Source organism: Indicator indicator, chromosome 2, assembly GCF_027791375.1.
Source record: "Indicator indicator isolate 239-I01 chromosome 2, UM_Iind_1.1, whole genome shotgun sequence".
Taxonomy (NCBI): domain Eukaryota; kingdom Metazoa; phylum Chordata; class Aves; order Piciformes; family Indicatoridae; genus Indicator; species Indicator indicator.
In genome coordinates this window covers 18,489,621-18,508,609 of record NC_072011.1, presented here as the reverse complement: position 1 = coordinate 18,508,609, position 18,989 = coordinate 18,489,621, and the positions used below count along the sequence as shown (strand labels likewise).

Here is an 18,989-nt window from a genome sequence, read left to right as displayed (position 1 = left end):
AGAAGTAGAGATGCTGAAATATATACAAACTCTAGAAGATAAGATTGTGCTTTCACAACAGCTTATATATTGATAAAATTTTAATGAGGCTGCAATGTATTCTCCTAAGAGTGATAGTCTGAAATCCAACATGCAAAGGAGCATATTGCCAATGGAAAAAGTATTTTGATGTTGTTTCTGTAAATTACAAACAGTAAAGAGTCACTCCAAGTAACAAAAAGAACAGATCAATCTTTTTTACTTTGGGGTACACTTTATATTATGTCCAAAATCTTCAGTCATCTCACTGGGGCAATTTGACTGCTCCAGTGTGTGCTGTTCAGTGTGAGTTGAGTAAAAAGCTGAAGTGAGTTTTACTAAGTGAACTATCAAACTTTGCCATGCTGAATGAACAGAATGCAGCTTTGTGCTGTAATGGAACATGAGGCTATGCACTACCCAAGTTTGTTTTTTGGGTTTTTTTGGCTTGGGTTTTCTCTTTTTTCTCTTTTCTCCTGGACTGACTCCATTTAAACACAAAATTGAGGTTTGCTTAACAGTTTATTAAGGCAACACTTGGTTGCACAGAAACCAGTCAAGCTGAAACTGTAGTGGGCTTGTCTCCTGGCAGAAGAGATTTCTCAGAAAGTACAGTTCACTTTACATCTAAGTTATGATTATCTTGCTGTCTCCCTTTCATTATGCCATTGTTCATGTGAGCCAGATATTTTGTAAGCTTTAAGAAAAGGATGTTGCCAGGGGTGTGGGTGGAGAAAGGTGTTGACATGTTTTCAATGGAGCCAGATTCCAGCTTTATAACAGAGGGGTAATGAACCATACAGAGAATAGGCTTTTCTAGCCTGCCCCTAAAATAAGTTCAGTTATGAATTTAATGTTGTAAATGGCTATTTAATGGCTTTTTGGAAACAATTGCTTCATATAATTTTTTTAGAAAGGCACTTTCCTGTGTAGAGGGTAAAACCAGTCTGTTAATTTTTGCTTTGTCTTCTCATTGATTCTCATGAAACTTTTTTCTTAATTTAGTGGAAAATGGGGAATTCAGAAAGCCAATACAGTCTTCAGGGATCAAAAAATCATGCTGCTTCTACAGCTACTGCCAAGCAGAAGCCTTGCTCTCTGAAAATTCGCAGCATTCATGCTAAAGATGAAAAGTCTTGCTCTGTGCATGGATGGGGACACACCAGTAGTGGCTCAAATTACAAATCGAGGTCCCTTGCCAGAAGCTGCCTCTCTCACTTCAAGAGTAGTCAGCCTTATTCGTCTAGACTAAGTGACACAGTGGTGAAGGTCTCTAAAAGCAATGTCCATGCCAAACACAGGACAAACACCTCAGGGGACTACTGCCAAGGAAATAATGCAGGTTTTTTGCCTGAGAATGGTTTCCACTATATTGGCCTTCAAGCTGGAAGTAATCATGCTGCCTCTCGACAGTGCAATGGACACATTTTAAATTGCTATGGAAAGAATGAGGGTCTTGCATCAACCTCCCCATCAGAGGACAGGAGGAGTCCAAAAGTTCTCATTAAAACTCTGGGGAAGCTGGACGGTTGCTTGAGGGTTGAGTTCCACAACAGCAGCAACAGCAAGGTACCGACTGAGGAGTCCAGTGGACCAGTTCAGTTGCTGAGGTATTCACCTGCCTTGGAATCTAAGCCAAATAACCTGCTGGATGTCAGGAGGAACTCCAGCGCAGACTGTTCTTCAAGCCATCGTCTGTCACCTACTGATTCAAAGCTTCGATCTAGTAAAGGAAGCTCCCTCAGCTCTGAGTCTTCATGGTATGACTCTCTGTGGGGAAACACTGGGGATATTGATGAGATGGATGGTCCATACTTGACCAGGAGCACTCCAGATACAAGCATTCATGCCAGTTTCCCAGCAAGTGACAATAAGAAGTCCTTCAACCAAAGTTCATCTCTTTCCTCACTCCGAGATCTTTATAAGGATACAAATTTGGAAATCACTCCTTCACCTGGAATCAGGCTGTCTGATGAGTATATTGATACTCATGGTAGCCTAAGCAACCGTGTCTCATTTGCCTCAGACATTGATGTTCCCTCTAGGGTAGAGCAGGGAAGTCCTGCACATTACTCCTCCTACACACTTCCATGTAGAAAGTCCAAGCCCCTCAGTGAGGATTCATCCAAGAAGGATACACTAAAAAACCGAATGCGACGCATCAGTGACTGGACAGGAAGTCTCTCAAGGAAGAAAAGGAAGCTGCAGGTATGTGCAAACCCCAGCCTAAGTGCTTGAGAGTTGGTTTGTAGATTCTTCTTATAAATGCAGTGATTGCATCATGTTTGTCTTTCTCACAGGATAATTATTTGCTCATCTCATTTAATAATTTGCAAAATTCTGAGAATTACTGCATCCCTGGACCTGCTTGAAGTGTCAACAATGAAAAAAATACACATTTATATGTGCAGATTTTCCCTTCCTATTTTGTCATCTTGGACAGCTTCAATCTCTGCAGCATAATCTCAGTAAATTAATTTTTGAAATCATTGAATTACTTAGAAAGTGACTTGGAGTTGTTAAGCTTTCCGTTTATTTCAGCTGTGAAAATTGAATCTAGATATAATACATATGGTATGGATTGGCATACATTATCTAAAGGAGCAAGTGTGTAAGGAGCAGTAGAAGAAGGGTGTTATGAATATCTTTTTAGATATTTCCTATTTCTGTTACTGGCTTCACTACTTACTTTGGTTTCACTGTTGGTCTGTCTTTAGCCAGGTGGGCACCTATGGAGTATTGACCAGAGCTGCACGTTCTGCCTCCATCTCTTCTACAGGCATTATATGGAGAACCTTCCTCCTTTCTGAAGGTCAGCTTAGTGCACCAGATGGAAAAGCTTGAGTTACCATCTGGCCCTCCAGGAGACGGTGATGTGAAGAAGGAGATGGGAGGGAGGGCAAGAAGGAGGGAAAGGATGTTTCTTTAGAAGTATTTAAGGCTAATCCCGTTAATAGGAATTTAGGATGCTTGTGGTCAGGAGTTAAATTCTTGTCCCTAGGTATAGGCCCTAGAATTGTTTTTTTAACTGCCTGGCTGTATCTGGACTTCTGCATGAGTTTGCAGACTATGATGGAGGACAGAGACTGGTTTTCAATTTGGTTTGGATTTTTATTTATTTAATTTAAAAAGTATCTCCAGTGTTTTTCATACAGGAACATGCTTCCCTAAATAAAGGATCTGCTCCCTTTCAGCAACGCTGGGGTGCTGGCCACTTTAGAATTGAGCAGAGAGTGAAGGCAACACCTGCTTCTGCAACTTATTAGTGGCTGAGCAGTAGACCATAACACATGCTTTGTGTGCCATGTAGAACAAATGCTGTCTCCCATGTTAGAAACTCAGACAGGTATCATGCTAAACAAGCACCTGTCATTGCAATACGAATCCATGACAGACCCTTAGGCTCTGAAATGAGGTCAGCTTAAAGTTTGCCAGCTTAAATCCTAGGTAGGGGCTACAGAACTGGGAAAATGAAAACGAAAGCCTTTTATTTGGATCGCTGCTTCTGTGAGTTGGTGCTTCTGTATTTTATCTGATGATATCTTGTTACCTTCTTGCTCAGCTGTGAAAGAGAAGACAGAAAAATCTGAGCCAGCAAGGAGTCTCAGCACCTTGTGCCGGGATTCTTCACTGATTTCAACATCCAACTGTTCTGGATTTTACAGCCAGGCTTTGCATATGATCTCTCCATCCCAGACCTTTGCCATGTATTACTTAGTTATGACATTTTCAGAATGGTATTTGTGGTGTACAATTCATAGCTGTTTTCAGTTCACTCTGCAGTGAACTGACTTCAGACACAGCAAGGCGAGATTGTTGGATCTGATTCTGGTAGAAGGAAATCAGCCCTAGCTCCAAAGATGGTGTTTTCATAGAAAAAGGCATAGAAAACCATTAGTCATTGATTTTTATCAGACAAGTATCCAGGAGCAGAAAGAATAAGAGGGGTAGCAAATGCATCATGATTGTGCTTTCCTTGTGGGACTTGGTCAGCTCCTTTCCACCTTGCACACTTTGAGTAATCTAATGTCTGTTTCTAAGGGTTGCTGTGGTGTAGCTTGGTAAACACTATACTCTTGTTCAGGTTCTTTGCCTTCAAAATGCAGAAGTACTGTGCGTGGTTATTATCTGTCAGATGGGTTAATCCCTGTCTGTAGAGTTGTTCATCACAGCAATTGTAGCTTCCGTGCTTTGCTCTGAACAATTTGTCCCTTTCTCAGTACATTACTGATAACTGTGAGTCACTTGGTCTGAACGTAGGTGAAAGCTGGAATATTTCCCTGTAAGTGGGCCTAAGTACTGATGCTGACTGGGTGGATAGGTCCTTCCAGCTGCCCCAGTGGAAACAAATCAGCCAAGCCTTCTGCTTAGTGGGGGCACAGGACCAAGAGGCATAGTCTTGGGATATTGAGGCCAAGCCCTTGCCAGTAGAAAGGTATTTTAATTCCCTTCATGAACAAATTATGGCTTGAAATCAGATGGGCTTTTCCCCATCCTGAAGGCTATTTCCAAACCCTCTTAATCTGATTCTTGCTAATTTTCAGAGTAAATACAGTCTTGGCTAGTTTGTTCTAATGCCAGTATTGTCTTATGCATTAGTTATTCTTCCATGTTATACAGTCTGTTAAGATTTATTTAAAGGGAGAAATGATATATTTTCTCAGCCTGCATTTGTGGAGCTATGCAGACTCTCTTTGGTCTCCTGTCTTAAGACAGGAAGTCTGTTTCCTTTTCATTCTGGCACCCTTCCTCTGCACCTGTTTTAAATGACCCATAAACAGTTTTTAATAGGGGATGTGCCAGAGAAGCCCTTGGCTGTGCCCTGTCCAGTGACTTGGATGTTTCCTTATTGTCTGACTTGATCTGATATATCCTGGAATTTGGTTGGTTTTCTAATAATGATCTCATCTCAAAACTTGCAGTCATTCTGTGCCATGACCCAGCTTTTGTTGCATGAAGGTTTCTTAATGCATTCCCTTGATACATCACTGGTACCATACTGCATGGCTTGTGCTTGCTGAAGTGGTGCTGGGGAGATGCTCTATCACAATATGCTATGTGTGAACAGCAAGGTATATATGATGCATGTGAGATGTGGACAGAATTTAGGTAGTCTTGTGGCACTGCTGAAGGTGCTTGTGTAAACTCAGTGTACAACTGTATAACATGGAGGAATTAAGCAAGTGCTGTGTAAAATAAGAATCCAGCCACCAGAAACAGGTGCTGCAGGTAGGTGTTTCAATTAAGTAGATAGCATCTTTATGGGAATACTTTCTGAAATTTCCTGACTTTATAAGCAATATCCCTGAAATATAGTGTAAAATAAAATTAAAAGTACATTGGCTTGAAAACTGGTATTTTATTCTACTTTCAGCTTGGATCCTGATCAGTTGAGCAGGCTGCATTGTTTCCTGCACCGTTCCCAACAGCTAGTTATTATGTGCATCGCTTTGACTGGTATCTTAGTTAGCCACTTTATCTTTTGCATTATCTGTAACTATTCCAGGATGTATCTCAGACACTGAGGGATCTGCTTGAATGCAGCTGAGCACACCTGGAATACAGTGTCCAGTTTTGGGCTCCCCAGTTCAAGAAAGACAGAGACCTGCTGGAGAGAATCCAATGGAGAACCATGAGGATGATTAGGGGACTTGAGCATCTCCCCTGTGAAAAGAGACTGAGAGGCCTGGGGCTATTTAGTCTTGAGAATACTGAGAGGGGGTCTGATCAATGTGCATAAATATCTGAGGGGTGGGTGTCAAGTGGAGGGGGCCAGGCTCTTTTTGGTGGTTCACAATGATAAGACAAGGAACAGTGGGTTCAGATTTGAACATAGGAGATTTCACCTCAACATGAGGAGCAACTTTATAGTGAGGGTGAGGGAGCACTGGAACAGGCTGCCCAGGGAGGTTGTGGAGTCTCCTTCTCTGGAGACTTTCAAAACCCACCTGGATGCATTCCTGTGCAGACTACCCTAAGTGATCCTGCTCTGGCAGGGGGGTTGGTCTTGATGATCTTTTGAGGTTCCTTCCAGCCTCTGATATACTGTGATACTGTGATCTCCTCGTTACTACTCTTTGTTTGTACAAGGAGAAAACATAGGATGTGGTTAGTGGATGTTCATGGACAGGTTGTATCCCACCCTTTTTGTTAATTCTTGTGATTCCAGTAGTGACTCTTCAGAGCAGACCTTCTTACCTTAATATCTTAATGTATCTGTCTTTTGTTGTTTATATTACTAGTGTTTTGGGAATGAAAAAATACATATTCTTAATAAATTGTATGTTAATGTTTTCAGGAAGGACACTGACAATTTCTGGAGAATAGTCGAACAACTAAATACATGATTTTGGCACACACATACAGTGACAGTAATTAAAAAGAGGATGGAGAAAGCTTACAGTTTCCCACTGAACTGCAGATGGCCAGCACAGTTGCATGATCCATATTGGGTGGTCACTTTGTATGCATAAACACATTACACCTGATTATTTTCCTGTACCCTCCACCCCCAGTTTCCCTCCCGTTGCCATATAAAAAGCAAAACTACTGATGTGTAGGGAGATACTGTGGGCTAATGCTGATTAACACTGTACAGTAAGTCTTGGAGAAGGTGTTCTATCACCAGGAGAATTGGAACTGTGTTGCCAGACACAAGGGTCTGAAAGGCCAGACTCAGACTTCAACGTGCCATAAGAGAACAAGGGGTTTAGTTCAAGTTGGTTTTTGTAATGCCATGACCAGCAGTGTCCTGCAGCTTGAGAAGTGGCTCATCTGGCAGCTCTTGGGAGGGTGTGCAATCCCACTGTTGCTCTTGGCTGTGCAGTGGAGGTCCTGACGCTGTCAAAACATGACGCAGCTTTTCCACTGCAGTTTTGAAAGGCATCAAGTGGGAAGCAACATAGTTGCTTTCAAAGCTGCTGATGAGAGCAGCTAACAAGAGACTAAGGTTCATTTACTTTATTTGTGTACAGAAGTCTATGAGCAAAATAAAAGCTCTCAGGGAGGCAGTCTAAACTTGAAAGCATAGCTTCACTTCTTGAATTATTTGTAGCCATTTTTCTCTTCCTTCACATTTTTACTGCAAAAAGTAGCAGGATCTTTTGTGTTGTATGTTTTCAAATCTTGGTTCTCTTAAATAGCATCATCAAAATGTGAGTTGGGAAGACAATAGTTTCTTATGACAGCTAGTGTGGTTCTTGACAGTGATGTTGGTCGAAGGAGCTCTGTTTTGGGTAGTACAAAAATCCCTGTCTCTCACTGGGAGAGCTGGGAGCAGCCAATGTGTTACTGGGAAAGGCTCGAGAAAGAAAAGGGGCAATCTGCCAACAAGGTCCCACATCAATAAACAGTGGAAAGAAATGGACCTACATTAGCATCTGTATCACAAGGCAAAATTGAAGTCATACCATCAGGCATAAGTATTTCAAATGAAATTGGCCAGCCCTTTCAATGAAGTTGCACAATGCAATTAGGAGAAAGGCCCATCAGTGCTTGATGAGATAGTCAAACTCCTGGGAGATTTCCAGAAAGTCAGAAAATACACACCTCTGCAGTCCAGAGACTGGATTCATGCCAGTCAGCAAGCACAGCTTTCTTTCTTTAAATCACATCTTCTGTTAGATTAGATTTTTTTCCATTGGTCAATACTAATGAGCTTAGAAAACTCTCAACTTCTGACCTGATTTTGTAGTGACTAAGCACAGTTTATATGTTGAAGAGAATGCAGAGGTAAAATTAGCCTTGCTGTGCTAAAGGGAAAAGTTGCTGCCTCACACAAATGGAGTGTCACCAAAGTATTGAAAATTCTATAATAGTAAAGAAATTTGTGTCACCGTTCCTTCTCTTACTCAAACAGACGTGTAAGCAGTGGTGCCTGAGTTTCAAGCAGAGGATGTGATTGTCTCCTTGGGTCTCTCACATTTCAGCCAGTAGAAGCTTCAGTACTTACTAGGGAATTTGGAGATTAGTCACAGGCGTCTGAGTTGCCAAAGCTGGTGGACTTAATGGTTGTTTAATGTGGTTCTGCTGAGAAAACCGTGAGTGGTGGCATTGACTGTGTCAGTGTCTGCTGAGGCAAAGACTGTGATATAATGGCAAAAAGAGGTGGCCCTTGATGAAGGAACCGGCCGTGGCTAAACATAAAACAAATGTAAATGCCAAATGAAATGTGTCTGTTCATTGTAGGTTTGATGACTGATCACTGACAAATTCCTTTTTTTTTGCAGGAGCCAAAGGGTAAAGATGGGAGTGAATACTTCGACAGCAGAATGGACAACTTCACCACAGACACGCTGGCACCGTCGCAGCTCTCTGCTTTGTGGTCACCTGGCTCCAGCCACATCCTGTCCCAGAGAAGTGAGTCCACCAATGCAGTCAACAGTGATGCCCTGAGGCAGAACATTTACGAAAATTTCATGAGAGAGCTGGAGATGAGCAGGACGAACCTGGAGAACACTGAGACGTCATCAGAAACAGAGGACTCCAGCGGCGAGTCTCTAAGCTCCTTGGAACAGCTGGATTTGTTGTATGAGAAAGAGCAAGGAGTGGTACGCAAGGCAGGGTGGCTGTTCTTCAAACCTCTGGTGACCCTGCAGAAGGAGAAGAAGCTGGAACTGGTTACACGGCGGAAGTGGAAGCAGTACTGGGTCACACTCAAAGGTAAATCACTGCATTGCTCCTTCAGCTTGGCAACAACAGTTGTTTCCATTGCATCTCAGCAACTTTTCATGCATGCTACTTTCTGTTAGCATGTTTAGGGGATGAGAAATTCCTGCCTAAATTTATGTGGTCCACCTACACACCTAAAGTGGATCATGTGCCTAAGCAGCATGGAATTGAGGTGGTGCTCATGTGCGGCCTTGTGTTTCATTCCATAGCAGGAACTGTTTTGTCTGCCTTCTCAGTTTCTGTACTCATGCAGAATTCGGGGCATAGAAGGTGCTGATGGGTGTTTGGAAGTCAAAGACCAAAGTGAACTAAAACTGAGAAAATAGAGGAATTACACCTCTTTCTCAGGGGGAAATAAAAATTTAAGGATCAGAAATCCCTGGCACTCAGTTCCCTGTCACAAGCATGCAGTTCCTTGTACTGGAAATGAATTGGACATTTTTAAATTAACTTACCCCAACTTTAAACAACAGTGCTTTAGGAGGCAGCTTAGAGGAAGGGGTGAATGTCCCATGCTGGAGCATTTTTAAGGAAAAGTGTGCAATTCAGGGCAGAGGAGGCTGAAGAAGCAACAGCAGCAGGGCAAGCCCAAAGGCTTACCAGTCTCCCTCTTTTATTTTGGGTAGTCTTTCACTTTCAGTCCACATGATGCCAGCTCCTTCTTACTTTTGGCATGTCCACTCCCATCTTCCCTGCCTGTTCCTGCTGTGAAAGAGCCCTGTGGGAAGGCAATCCACTTCAAAGAGGTTGCTGCTAGTGTGATTCCTGTGCTCAATGCTGCGCTTATAGCACACATTGAGGGCTCAGAGTAATCGAGCAAGTAGGTGTGCTGCAAGAAGTGTATGGGTGTCACAAAGTGTGAGAGGCAAAATAATATCTATTGTGAAGAGGAAGAGGAATTTAATGGGTGAGTTCATAGGCTTTTTTTTTTTAATTGCATCCAAAGGATTTGCCTTTCAGTAAATGTAATACTAAATTAATGAGTAAGGAAAGGATCAAACTTAATAATTTCCTAGCATATCTGGAATTGAAGGAGAGAAAAATAACAACTTTCCCACAGGTTGCCCTTTTCAAAATTCTGTATGAGTGCAGAACTGAAGAAAAACGAACAGCTAGCAGCAAGTGCTGAGAATGTTGTCTTTAGTAGTTCTGATTTAAAAGCAGCAAACTCACAAGAATATAGCAATTCTGCTTAACAATTCAGGGACCTGTTATCAAGGGATCAAACTGTAGGCAGTCTTAACAGTTTAAATCACTTATCCTGATCATCAGATAGCATGATTCATGCTTACAAGCAGTGTATACAAAGGGAAAAACAGTATCTGAATTCCACCCTCCTATTGTATGTGTTCCCATTATGAAGTATGAATGTAAGTTAGATCTACCTCATTTAAAATACAAGCAGTTTGTAAACAGTCCTATCAAATCCCTAAAGTGAAATTTGTTTTATAGTAGTTCATGCATTTCTGGGATAATGAAGCTCTGGGAAGGACTTTAAGTGCTTCGTGTTTGGTTCTTTGCTCTAAAATTGGTGTGTCGGTGAGTTTGAACAAGTCATGTCCCTTCTTGCTACCAAAATTGCCCCAACTGTAAAAAAAGGAATAATGCAATTCTTTGTAAAAAGCTTTATTAACTTCTAGCATTGTAAGAAGTATTAGATACAATGCTTTTTACTTTGGCTGGGTAATACAGCTGTATTCATGGTGCAGAATCTTTTCCTCTTTGTTAGCCATTTTAAATACGTGTTCCTCATTTCCTTGATCTTGTACCTTTATTGTTCTGAGGAGACTTCTGGTGCTAAAATAAACTTGCCTGTCTGGATATCAAGGCGTAGTGCTGTTTTCATAATATGCTATATCAAGATCAAGGTGATTGCTTTGGTTATCCTTATACAGGTTTTTAAATAAATCTGTACTTAATTTGTTCTTGAAGTTTAAATAGCCAAGATTTTAAAAATAGGACTTGCAGTAGCCACATATGCAAATGGGGAACAGCATGTTTCTTTGCACTCTGTTGAGATGTGTTTAATTATAAATATGCAGAAGGCTTATAACCATCTGGTTACCTGCCAGACTTCAAAGTATACATGTCCTAAGGCATCTGGTCTACTTGCATGTCCAGCAAGACCTGAGCTTGAATAGTAACCCTTTAACAAGAGGAATTACGTTTTCCGTCTGTCCTGTCTACTTAGTTTGTTTTAATGAGGGAAATTTCTTTCCTGTTGCCCTCTCCCTTCAGTTCAAGTTTTGATTAAAGTACTTGGATTGTAATCGGTCCCAGTGGGTCTGTCAGAGTTTATGAAACTAGCTGCCTTCGTGGATCACTTGGCTTGACCTGAAGATATACCTGGGGCACCGCACACCTGAACACACATGCATGCTCTTCAAAAGTTTTTACTTATGTACCCATAAACTGTCAGGATAAAACCCAGTCTATCTTCAGCTATGTTTTTGATAACACATAGGGGAAATACAAGAGTTTAAAACAGAACTTAATTTGCACTTTCCTAAAATGCAGAGGTGGTTGTACAGTCTTGCTGCTGCTGCTGAATGCAAGAGGGGATTTGGTTTGCTGTTTTAGTTTGCCCTGTTACGTTGAAATGATGATAGAAGAGGCATGTCTGATAAGCAGAGTGTGACAAACCATATCCTTCTTTTTCCAGCTGCAGAGATCTCCATGTTTATGTCTCATAAAGAAGATCAAGTGAGGGCTGCTAAGGGGAAACGATAGGACCAACTCATTAGGGTTTGCTCTTACCTTAAATATTTTGCCAGACCTGATGGACAGTATTAGAAAAAGGTGCCCTTAAGCAATATAGAAGCATTTTTTGATTCCTTCCTTTCAAAATGTATTGGTCATCAAATGATTTGGTCAGTAGCCTCTGATGTATATTTCCTTTTTTATTGTAACTGTTGTACATTCATTGGCACTGGAGTATGTGATGAAATCCATCTGATGACTCTCACTTTTCATACACTTCAGATTTGGGCTGTATGAGGACCACTGTATTCCACCTTGTAACTACTCATAGTGAAGGTATTCCATAAACTCTAGTAGGTCCATCTTTCTTCTTCATCAGATAGGAGAATAGAAAAACCATAATTTTGGTTCTGATTTTTGATTCAATCTTTGAGGAAGTTATCTGGTCTTCCAGGTTAAACATCCATCAAACTGCCTGTTACTAAACTGCTTTTTCTCAGGGGTGAAAGCAATATCTATTGACTTTATTTTTTCTGCAGAGACAACTAGCCTAAGAAATTATTGTGGAAATCTATGACTAGTTTATTTTAGTAATGCAGTTCAGTCTGTGACCCGTTGGTGCATCTCAGAGGACAGTGGACTGTAATGAGCAGGAACCAAAGAATAGTGGATATGAAGGGGATAGACCCTTCTTGAGCCAGCTTCATTGCCAAAGGCAACTGTAATAAAAATGTGTAATTTTATATATTTTACTACTTAATATCCTGGGCAGTGGTATCTTCAAGCACTACCACGACTTATTTACAAAATGTATTCACAGGTTCAATTGTTCAGTTGTGGGTTTTACACTGCACATATAAAGACAGTTAAATGATTTAAACACAGATCTAACATTTCCAATACAGCAATTCGAATTGGAAATACAGGTGCTGTGATCTGTGGTTTGCCCACAAATGGGATTCTGTGGCAGATTGGCTGGGTACTCACAACTTGCTCCTCTGTCTGGTATCTTCCCAGATGCTGTGGCTATGATTGGAGCAGTCCTTGGCTCGGAGAGGGCTAGGGGGCCTCACACTTGTGAGCCCTGTCGCTGGGCTGCAGCCTCTTCTGGCGTTCAGTTCCCTTGGAGTTCTTCCCCTTTCTGCCTTGGTCCAGGTGCAAGGCCTGGGTGATGTTGTTGATCTGCTAGAACAGGTTCTTCAGCTGCTACTTGGGCAGCATTTGGCTCTTGTTGCTGTCTGGGTGAGGACAAGGCAAGTTGCCTGACTTCTTGGCTGGATTAAATACTGTCCCAAGACAATTAATGCCCTTTGGTAACACAGAACCCTGATAACTGGACCTATAAGATGGGGCATATCCAAACATGACCAGGGGCACACACAGTTCACAGCTATGTCACAAAGTTAATTATGTGTGGTACATGTTTACCTGGACCCCAGGAAGTGTCCAGGTTTGCACATTCACAAGTGCTTACAGTGTTAATCACACGTGCTATACATTTGCCTTGGCCATCTGGACCCCAGGAACTGTCCATGTTGGTGCATTCACAGGTGCTTAGCCTGTTGTCTGGGCTAGGGCATGTTTGGGGGTTTGACCCTTCAGCACAGCAACATATTCATATTGCTGGGGACTGGGGACTGGGATCAGGTCTCTGCTGTCCTCTAGAATTAATTTCTCTTGCAATCAGGACTGTTATCATCAAGGGTGAAGTTTGTTTTCTGGATGCAAGTTTCATACCTTAGATGTTAAACTATCTTACAAGACTGAACATGTTCTAACTCAGTCTGTTTAAACTTTTTAAAATTATTAAGAATTGTCTTAGTCTTCAATTTACAGGTAGGTTCAAGGAAATCTGGTTTAAATTTGAGAAGCTTATTCACTAAGTGTGTTGTTTGAAGACAAAAGTTTCTGCAAATCTTTTCAATGAACACAGAGATTTCTTAGGTGGCTGTTATGAGAGAATCGGTTCGGTTTAATAAAGAAACACAAAAGGCGATTTAACTAAGAAGGAATTAATCGTTTCTACATGCTATAACGTGTTAATAAGCTGAGCTTATTCATAGAATGGTTTGAGTTGGAAGGGGCCTTTAAAGATAAGTAGTCCAACATCTTTGACTAAATCAGGTTACTCAAACCCCCCATCCAGTGTTAACTTGAACTCTTCCATATATGAGGTATCCTGCTTTATTTTTTAAATTCATAGATGTTGTGTCCCTATTAGATATCCATTGGCAAATTCGTCATTAGCTTTGCCTGTTTCCCAGCATAGAGGATCTTCCTTTTTTTTATTATTTCAACAGAGGGGCAGAACCAATGTTCCCTGTCACTGAAGGGTATCTTAATTCATTAAAGCATTAATATGAGAACTCAAACTTACTTTCTCCTTGTCTTTTTTTTTTTTTTTGTCCCTCTGAACTGTAAAGGTTGCACTCTGCTGTTTTATGAGACCTATGGAAAGACCTCAATGGAGCAGAGCAGTTTGCCTCGATATGCTTTGTTTGCAGAAGACAGCATTGTTCAGTCTGTTCCAGAACATCCCAAGAAAGAAAATGTCTTCTGTCTCAGCAATTCTTTTGGAGATGTATACCTATTTCAGGTAACAGTATTCATATTCAACTCTGTAGTTATTTCAGTTTTAGGATGTGTTGTGAGTATGCACAGGCATGTATACAATTATATATATGCACGTGTATACATTGTGCTTGTGCTTTTGACTTTAAAATAATAGCATAATTACACTATTAGTCTATACTATTACCGTATTGATGTAGGTGTATAATGGAACTTCAGGCATGTGATATTGCATCATTTACCTCAGTCAGTTATGGTTCAGAAGTAAAAAGAGCAAAGACCACAAATCTGCGATACACTTTTAGTACTTGATTGTTACAAGCTTCATGATGATCAGATTTATTACCAATTTTTTTCATATCTATTAGCAAAATTATATGAATACAGAATGATATGCTCAACTCAGGATCTGCTGTCCTCAAAGAGAACTTGCTTGAGCAAGATGCTCAAAAAAGAAGGCTAAAAATAATCTAAAGATCTTGGCTGCTTAACTGCACCACAGGAAGTGTTAATAAGGAACAGTATTATGTGGAACTACCTCCATAGAAACATGTTGATTCATGGTCACACTTGTAAATATCTCCAGAGTCACTTTGTGCAGATGTATTCTCTTCATCTTGCTGTCCTCTTTCTTCATTAACCTGGTATTTTTAAGGAAGCAGACCCTACATGTAAAACCTTCTCTGTTTCCATGTTACCTGCAGAAGAGGAGGTCTGTCTTTGAAATCTAGTGTGGTTTACCCACTGTTAGTTGGAATGGTGAATGATGCAAGTCTTTCCCACAGCTCATGGGGCTTTGATGTGTACCTGAGGCTATCCAACCTTGCAGATCTAAGAAGCAGAAGCTGAAGATCAGAAGCAAGTCATGACAGAGTGAAGGAAAAACTCACACTTCCTTTATTTGCACAGTTTTTTAAAGATAAAGCCGTATTCCACTTGTTTTAAGACAAAGTGAACCCATCAAGCGCTTCATGTCCTAGAGCTGTGGATTTATATTTTTTTAATTTTTCCTCTCATCTTCCCATAATGTTGTGCTGTTGATTTGTTTCACAGGCAACAAGCCAGACAGATCTGGAAAACTGGGTTACTGCCATACATTCAGCCTGTGCTTCACTCTTTGCGAAGAAGCTTGGGAAAGAGGACACTGTTAGGCTGCTAAAAAATCAAACCAAGAGCCTCTTCCAGAAGATTGATATGGATGGCAAGATGAAAAAGATGGCAGAGTTGCAGCTCTCTATTGTTAGTGATCCCAAAAACAGGAAAGCCATAGAGAATCAGGTACTGGATTTTTACAGTGTTTTTACAGGAGTATTTTTCTCATTATTTCTTGCTTTGTGCTCTGTCTGTGCTTTCTGATAGCTGGCACGGCAGTTGAAATTATTGCCAGGTTTCTACAGCAATCCGGAACAGTGCAGGAGGTAGGCTCCTCAAGGCTCAGGATCAGAACGATCTATTTTATGAGCACAAAGCTATTTATTTTTTCTTCTGGCAAGATGTAATGAATTTTCACTGTTTTATGGTATGCCTAGCTGTTCACAGTCTCTAATTGTTGCATGGCATAACACTGAATGTACAGTATGTTCTGTGAATAATTTAATTTGTAACTGAATTGCAGGATAAAATTTAAGAATAGGTGCTTAGTGATACTATTCTGTACCTAAGACAGGATGTGAAGAGGACTTTATGTAAATACAACTGGAGGGAGGACTCAGGCAGACAAAATCATGTGCTTCAGCTGAAATTTACCCATTACCAGGTTAAAATTCCCTAGTCTTCTTAAAAAGTCTCACAGGAGTTTAAATGGGAAGAAGTCAAGACTGGTGTCTGAACTTTCCATGTTATAGTGGTGCGAATACCTGAATTTTGGCTAAAGCTGCAGCCTAGTGCTGAGGAATACTCACCATGAATATTTGTTTTTAAAACAAATATTGGAACAAACATACCAAAATCTTTAGCGTTCATGGTATGTATGTGCTTTGGAATTTTAGCCAAGACATGCCTCAGATAAAAGGTCAGGGCAGATAGATAAGCGGCTAGAATGGATACTTAGTGGAAATGGTCACCTTATTGTCTGTACAGTGGTGCATGAACATCAAGCCTTATTCTGCTCTCACTTCTAGCACATGAACTGGGGATTCACTCCAGTGATACCTTATGGAAGTATATCTTGAAGTGTTGACATCTTGCCCATGTTCTCAGTTCTGCAGGCAGCAACTGGCAAAGGACGCTTTAAATTAGACATGCTTAGTGTTCAGGGAAAGAACCTCACTACCCAGGGCCTCTCATGTACTAAACTTGTCTAGCAGCTTAGCCTAATAGGTCTATGGACTGAGGTTGATGTATCTTTTATTTTATTATACCATTAACAGAATACATCTGATAATTTGAATTCATTGACTGGTATTTGAAAGCCCATGCCTACCTGCCTTTCCAGTCAGAGTAGCTATTGCTTTCTCATTACTTTAAGCTGCACATTATATGAAGAGTTGCTATCCTCTTCAGTAGCAACTGAAGCTGATTTCCTTTGATCCAGTTCAGCATAATTATATGTATTTGTCAGTGGAGCACTTCCAGTTTCGTAAATTTTATTTAAATATTTATATATTTAAAATTCTTACTATACTGGTTTGAACCTGATGAAGGGAAGCCTGGCTGGTACTGGCTTCACTGTCAAGCTCTTGTAACACACTTCAGTCTGAAGCTATATGAGAAGAGATCAAAAAGTATGTGGGTTTGTATAGGGATTTGTGGTGCAGATGTTCATAAGCCCTTTGAGTCCTCAGATGTTCATAATTTATTTCCAGATCACTTTATTTCATGGTCCAGAGCCTAGTGAGGTGAATGAAGAAGGACAAATATTAAGCATCTCTTTCGTAGTATGTTTCAAGACATGAAAGAATATATAGATTTCTAGAGATGTCTAGTGCTTGTAACATGTGATGCATTGAGAAAAAATTCTGTTGCATTTTAACTTAATTTATGCCTCCTCCCATTAGATACTGATGCTACTGGCTTATTTAGAGTGAACCAAAGAGTATCAGTTACTCTCTTTCAGTATCTGCTTATTAGATCTTCTGTCCTTGAACAACTGCTGTTGTTTTCCAGCACTGCCCCTGGAAGAAGTTGGCTGCATTCTAGAACTGAAATCCATCACTAAGCTATAGCTATATACATTACTATATCTATTTTAATGTTGTAATTACATAAGTCTTTTTGGTGTTCAGCAACTGAACTGGAGGAGCTCATCTGATATTATCCTTTAAATTTGGATTTGCAGGCTAGTGCAAAAAAACCCCCCAAACCAAATAAACAAACAAACAAAAACCCCAAATCAAAACCAAAACAGCAAAAAACCCAACCAAAAACAAGGAAAAAAAAAAAAGGAAACAAACAAACAAGCAGAGGTAAGGTCTTCAATCTTGTGGTCTACGTCAGAATTCTCTCTATCTGGGTTCAATAGTAGTATCAGACTGTTTAAGAGGAAATGGCAGCCCTTCATGTAGTTATTGGTACCACTGTGTGTTTTAGAAGAGCTCAATGAAACATCTGCAAAAGCAGTGTACTTACAGCAGCCAGGCCCAGCTGGCCACTGGTGGCATGGCTGGAAAATTCCAAGTCTGCACATACAAACTGCCATATGTGTAGTATGCCATATGCATTTACATTACTATATGAAATACGTATGTTGTGGGTGGTAGTATTCCCCCAGGGTATGACTTCTCTTCTAAACTGAAGAGAATTAGGATGAAAGGTAGCAAATTTGAAAATCCCCTGGTGCCAAGATGAATCTCGAAGACCACCTGTAAAAAAACCTTCAGTTTTCCTAGCTGTTTAAACCTGCTAAAGAAATCAGAGTGTTAGCTGTGGAGTCCTGTATAAGTGCTGGTGAAGTTAGTGGAAGGGCCTATTAGCATTTATTTGGAGCTCTTGACAAAATATTACACATAAAATCAAAAGTGGGCCTGTCTGTTCCTAAAGAACTGGTTTTAAAGACATGGAAAATCTACCTCACAGTGAGGGCACCACAGCTCTGGGTGTACTTCTTTATGTACTTGACACATAAATCTATTCTCTTGTCTCACTTTGGAATAATAGTTTGAATAATAGTTGCTTGAAAACATTCTGGATTTTTCTCTTCAAATTTTAATATGTTGGTATAATCATGTTTTCCATGATGTGATTCATCTTTTCTGTGCACGTTGTACTTAATTTACTTATCAGATGGGTTATGAACACAGCTATTTACTTGCAGGCTGTGAAATGATGAGGCATTAACGAGAAGAACAGGCACATGCTTGCAGATATTTTTTTACGGAAATTTTCATATGTGTCCTCCAACTAAAAGTAGTTTATCTGTTGCCATAGAAAAATAAGTGACTCTGAATAGTCGCTAAACCCATTAGTACCCATCTTCCTTTCCCTGTAGTGATCTTTGGCTTTTTACACAGAACATTAAAAAGAAAAAAAAAAAGTTAATGAAATCAAAATGTACCTAGCTTTTTTTTTTTTTTCTCTCAGTTTTATAAGGAGTTGATTGGATACTTTTGGGAATGTTATTCTTCAGGCTCCCTAAAGACCAAATTTTGTGGTTTAATTTTCTATAAAGCATCTAATGAAATACTGTCTGACATTCACATCAAAATTCAGCCCTCAGAGCGAAGATTTTCAGGGAATTTTACTAGCCCCTACCAGCTTTGCTGAGTACACATTTAACTTGATACAGAGTCATAGAATCATAGAAACATTTGGATTGGAAGAACCTTTACTATCACAGAGACCAGCTGTTAACCTAACACTTCCAAGTTCACCTTCAGAGACTGTGACTTAACCACTTTTGGGCAGCCTGTTCAATGATAAATACAAATTACAATACACAGTTACTTTTCTTTCTTCCATACCCTTCTTAAAAAAAAAAAAAAAAGAAAAAAAATTAAAACTTTTAGAACAAATCTGCTGTTTGGGTTGCCTTTGAAATTGCTAGAACAGAGCTCTGCTTAGGTCTGGTTCAGTACTATTTAATTCCATGACTC

The 18,989-nt window shown here is 40.2% G+C and overlaps 1 protein-coding gene across 3 annotated transcripts in view; it reads left to right on the top strand.

Annotated features, from left to right (window-relative positions):
* Nucleotides 1–1,029: 1,029 nt before the first annotated feature.
* The window catches only part of TIAM2 (TIAM Rac1 associated GEF 2), a 90,815-nt gene continuing 72,855 nt past the window's right edge, over nucleotides 1,030–18,989 (top strand). For all 3 annotated transcript variants that reach the window (XM_054396228.1, XM_054396220.1, XM_054396236.1), the window contains exons 1-4: nucleotides 1,030–2,226; nucleotides 8,247–8,679; nucleotides 13,812–13,984; nucleotides 15,013–15,237. In XM_054396228.1, coding sequence (XP_054252203.1) covers nucleotides 1,030–2,226; nucleotides 8,247–8,679; nucleotides 13,812–13,984; nucleotides 15,013–15,237 — 2,028 coding nt within the window. The remainder of the gene's footprint in view (nucleotides 2,227–8,246; nucleotides 8,680–13,811; nucleotides 13,985–15,012; nucleotides 15,238–18,989) is intronic.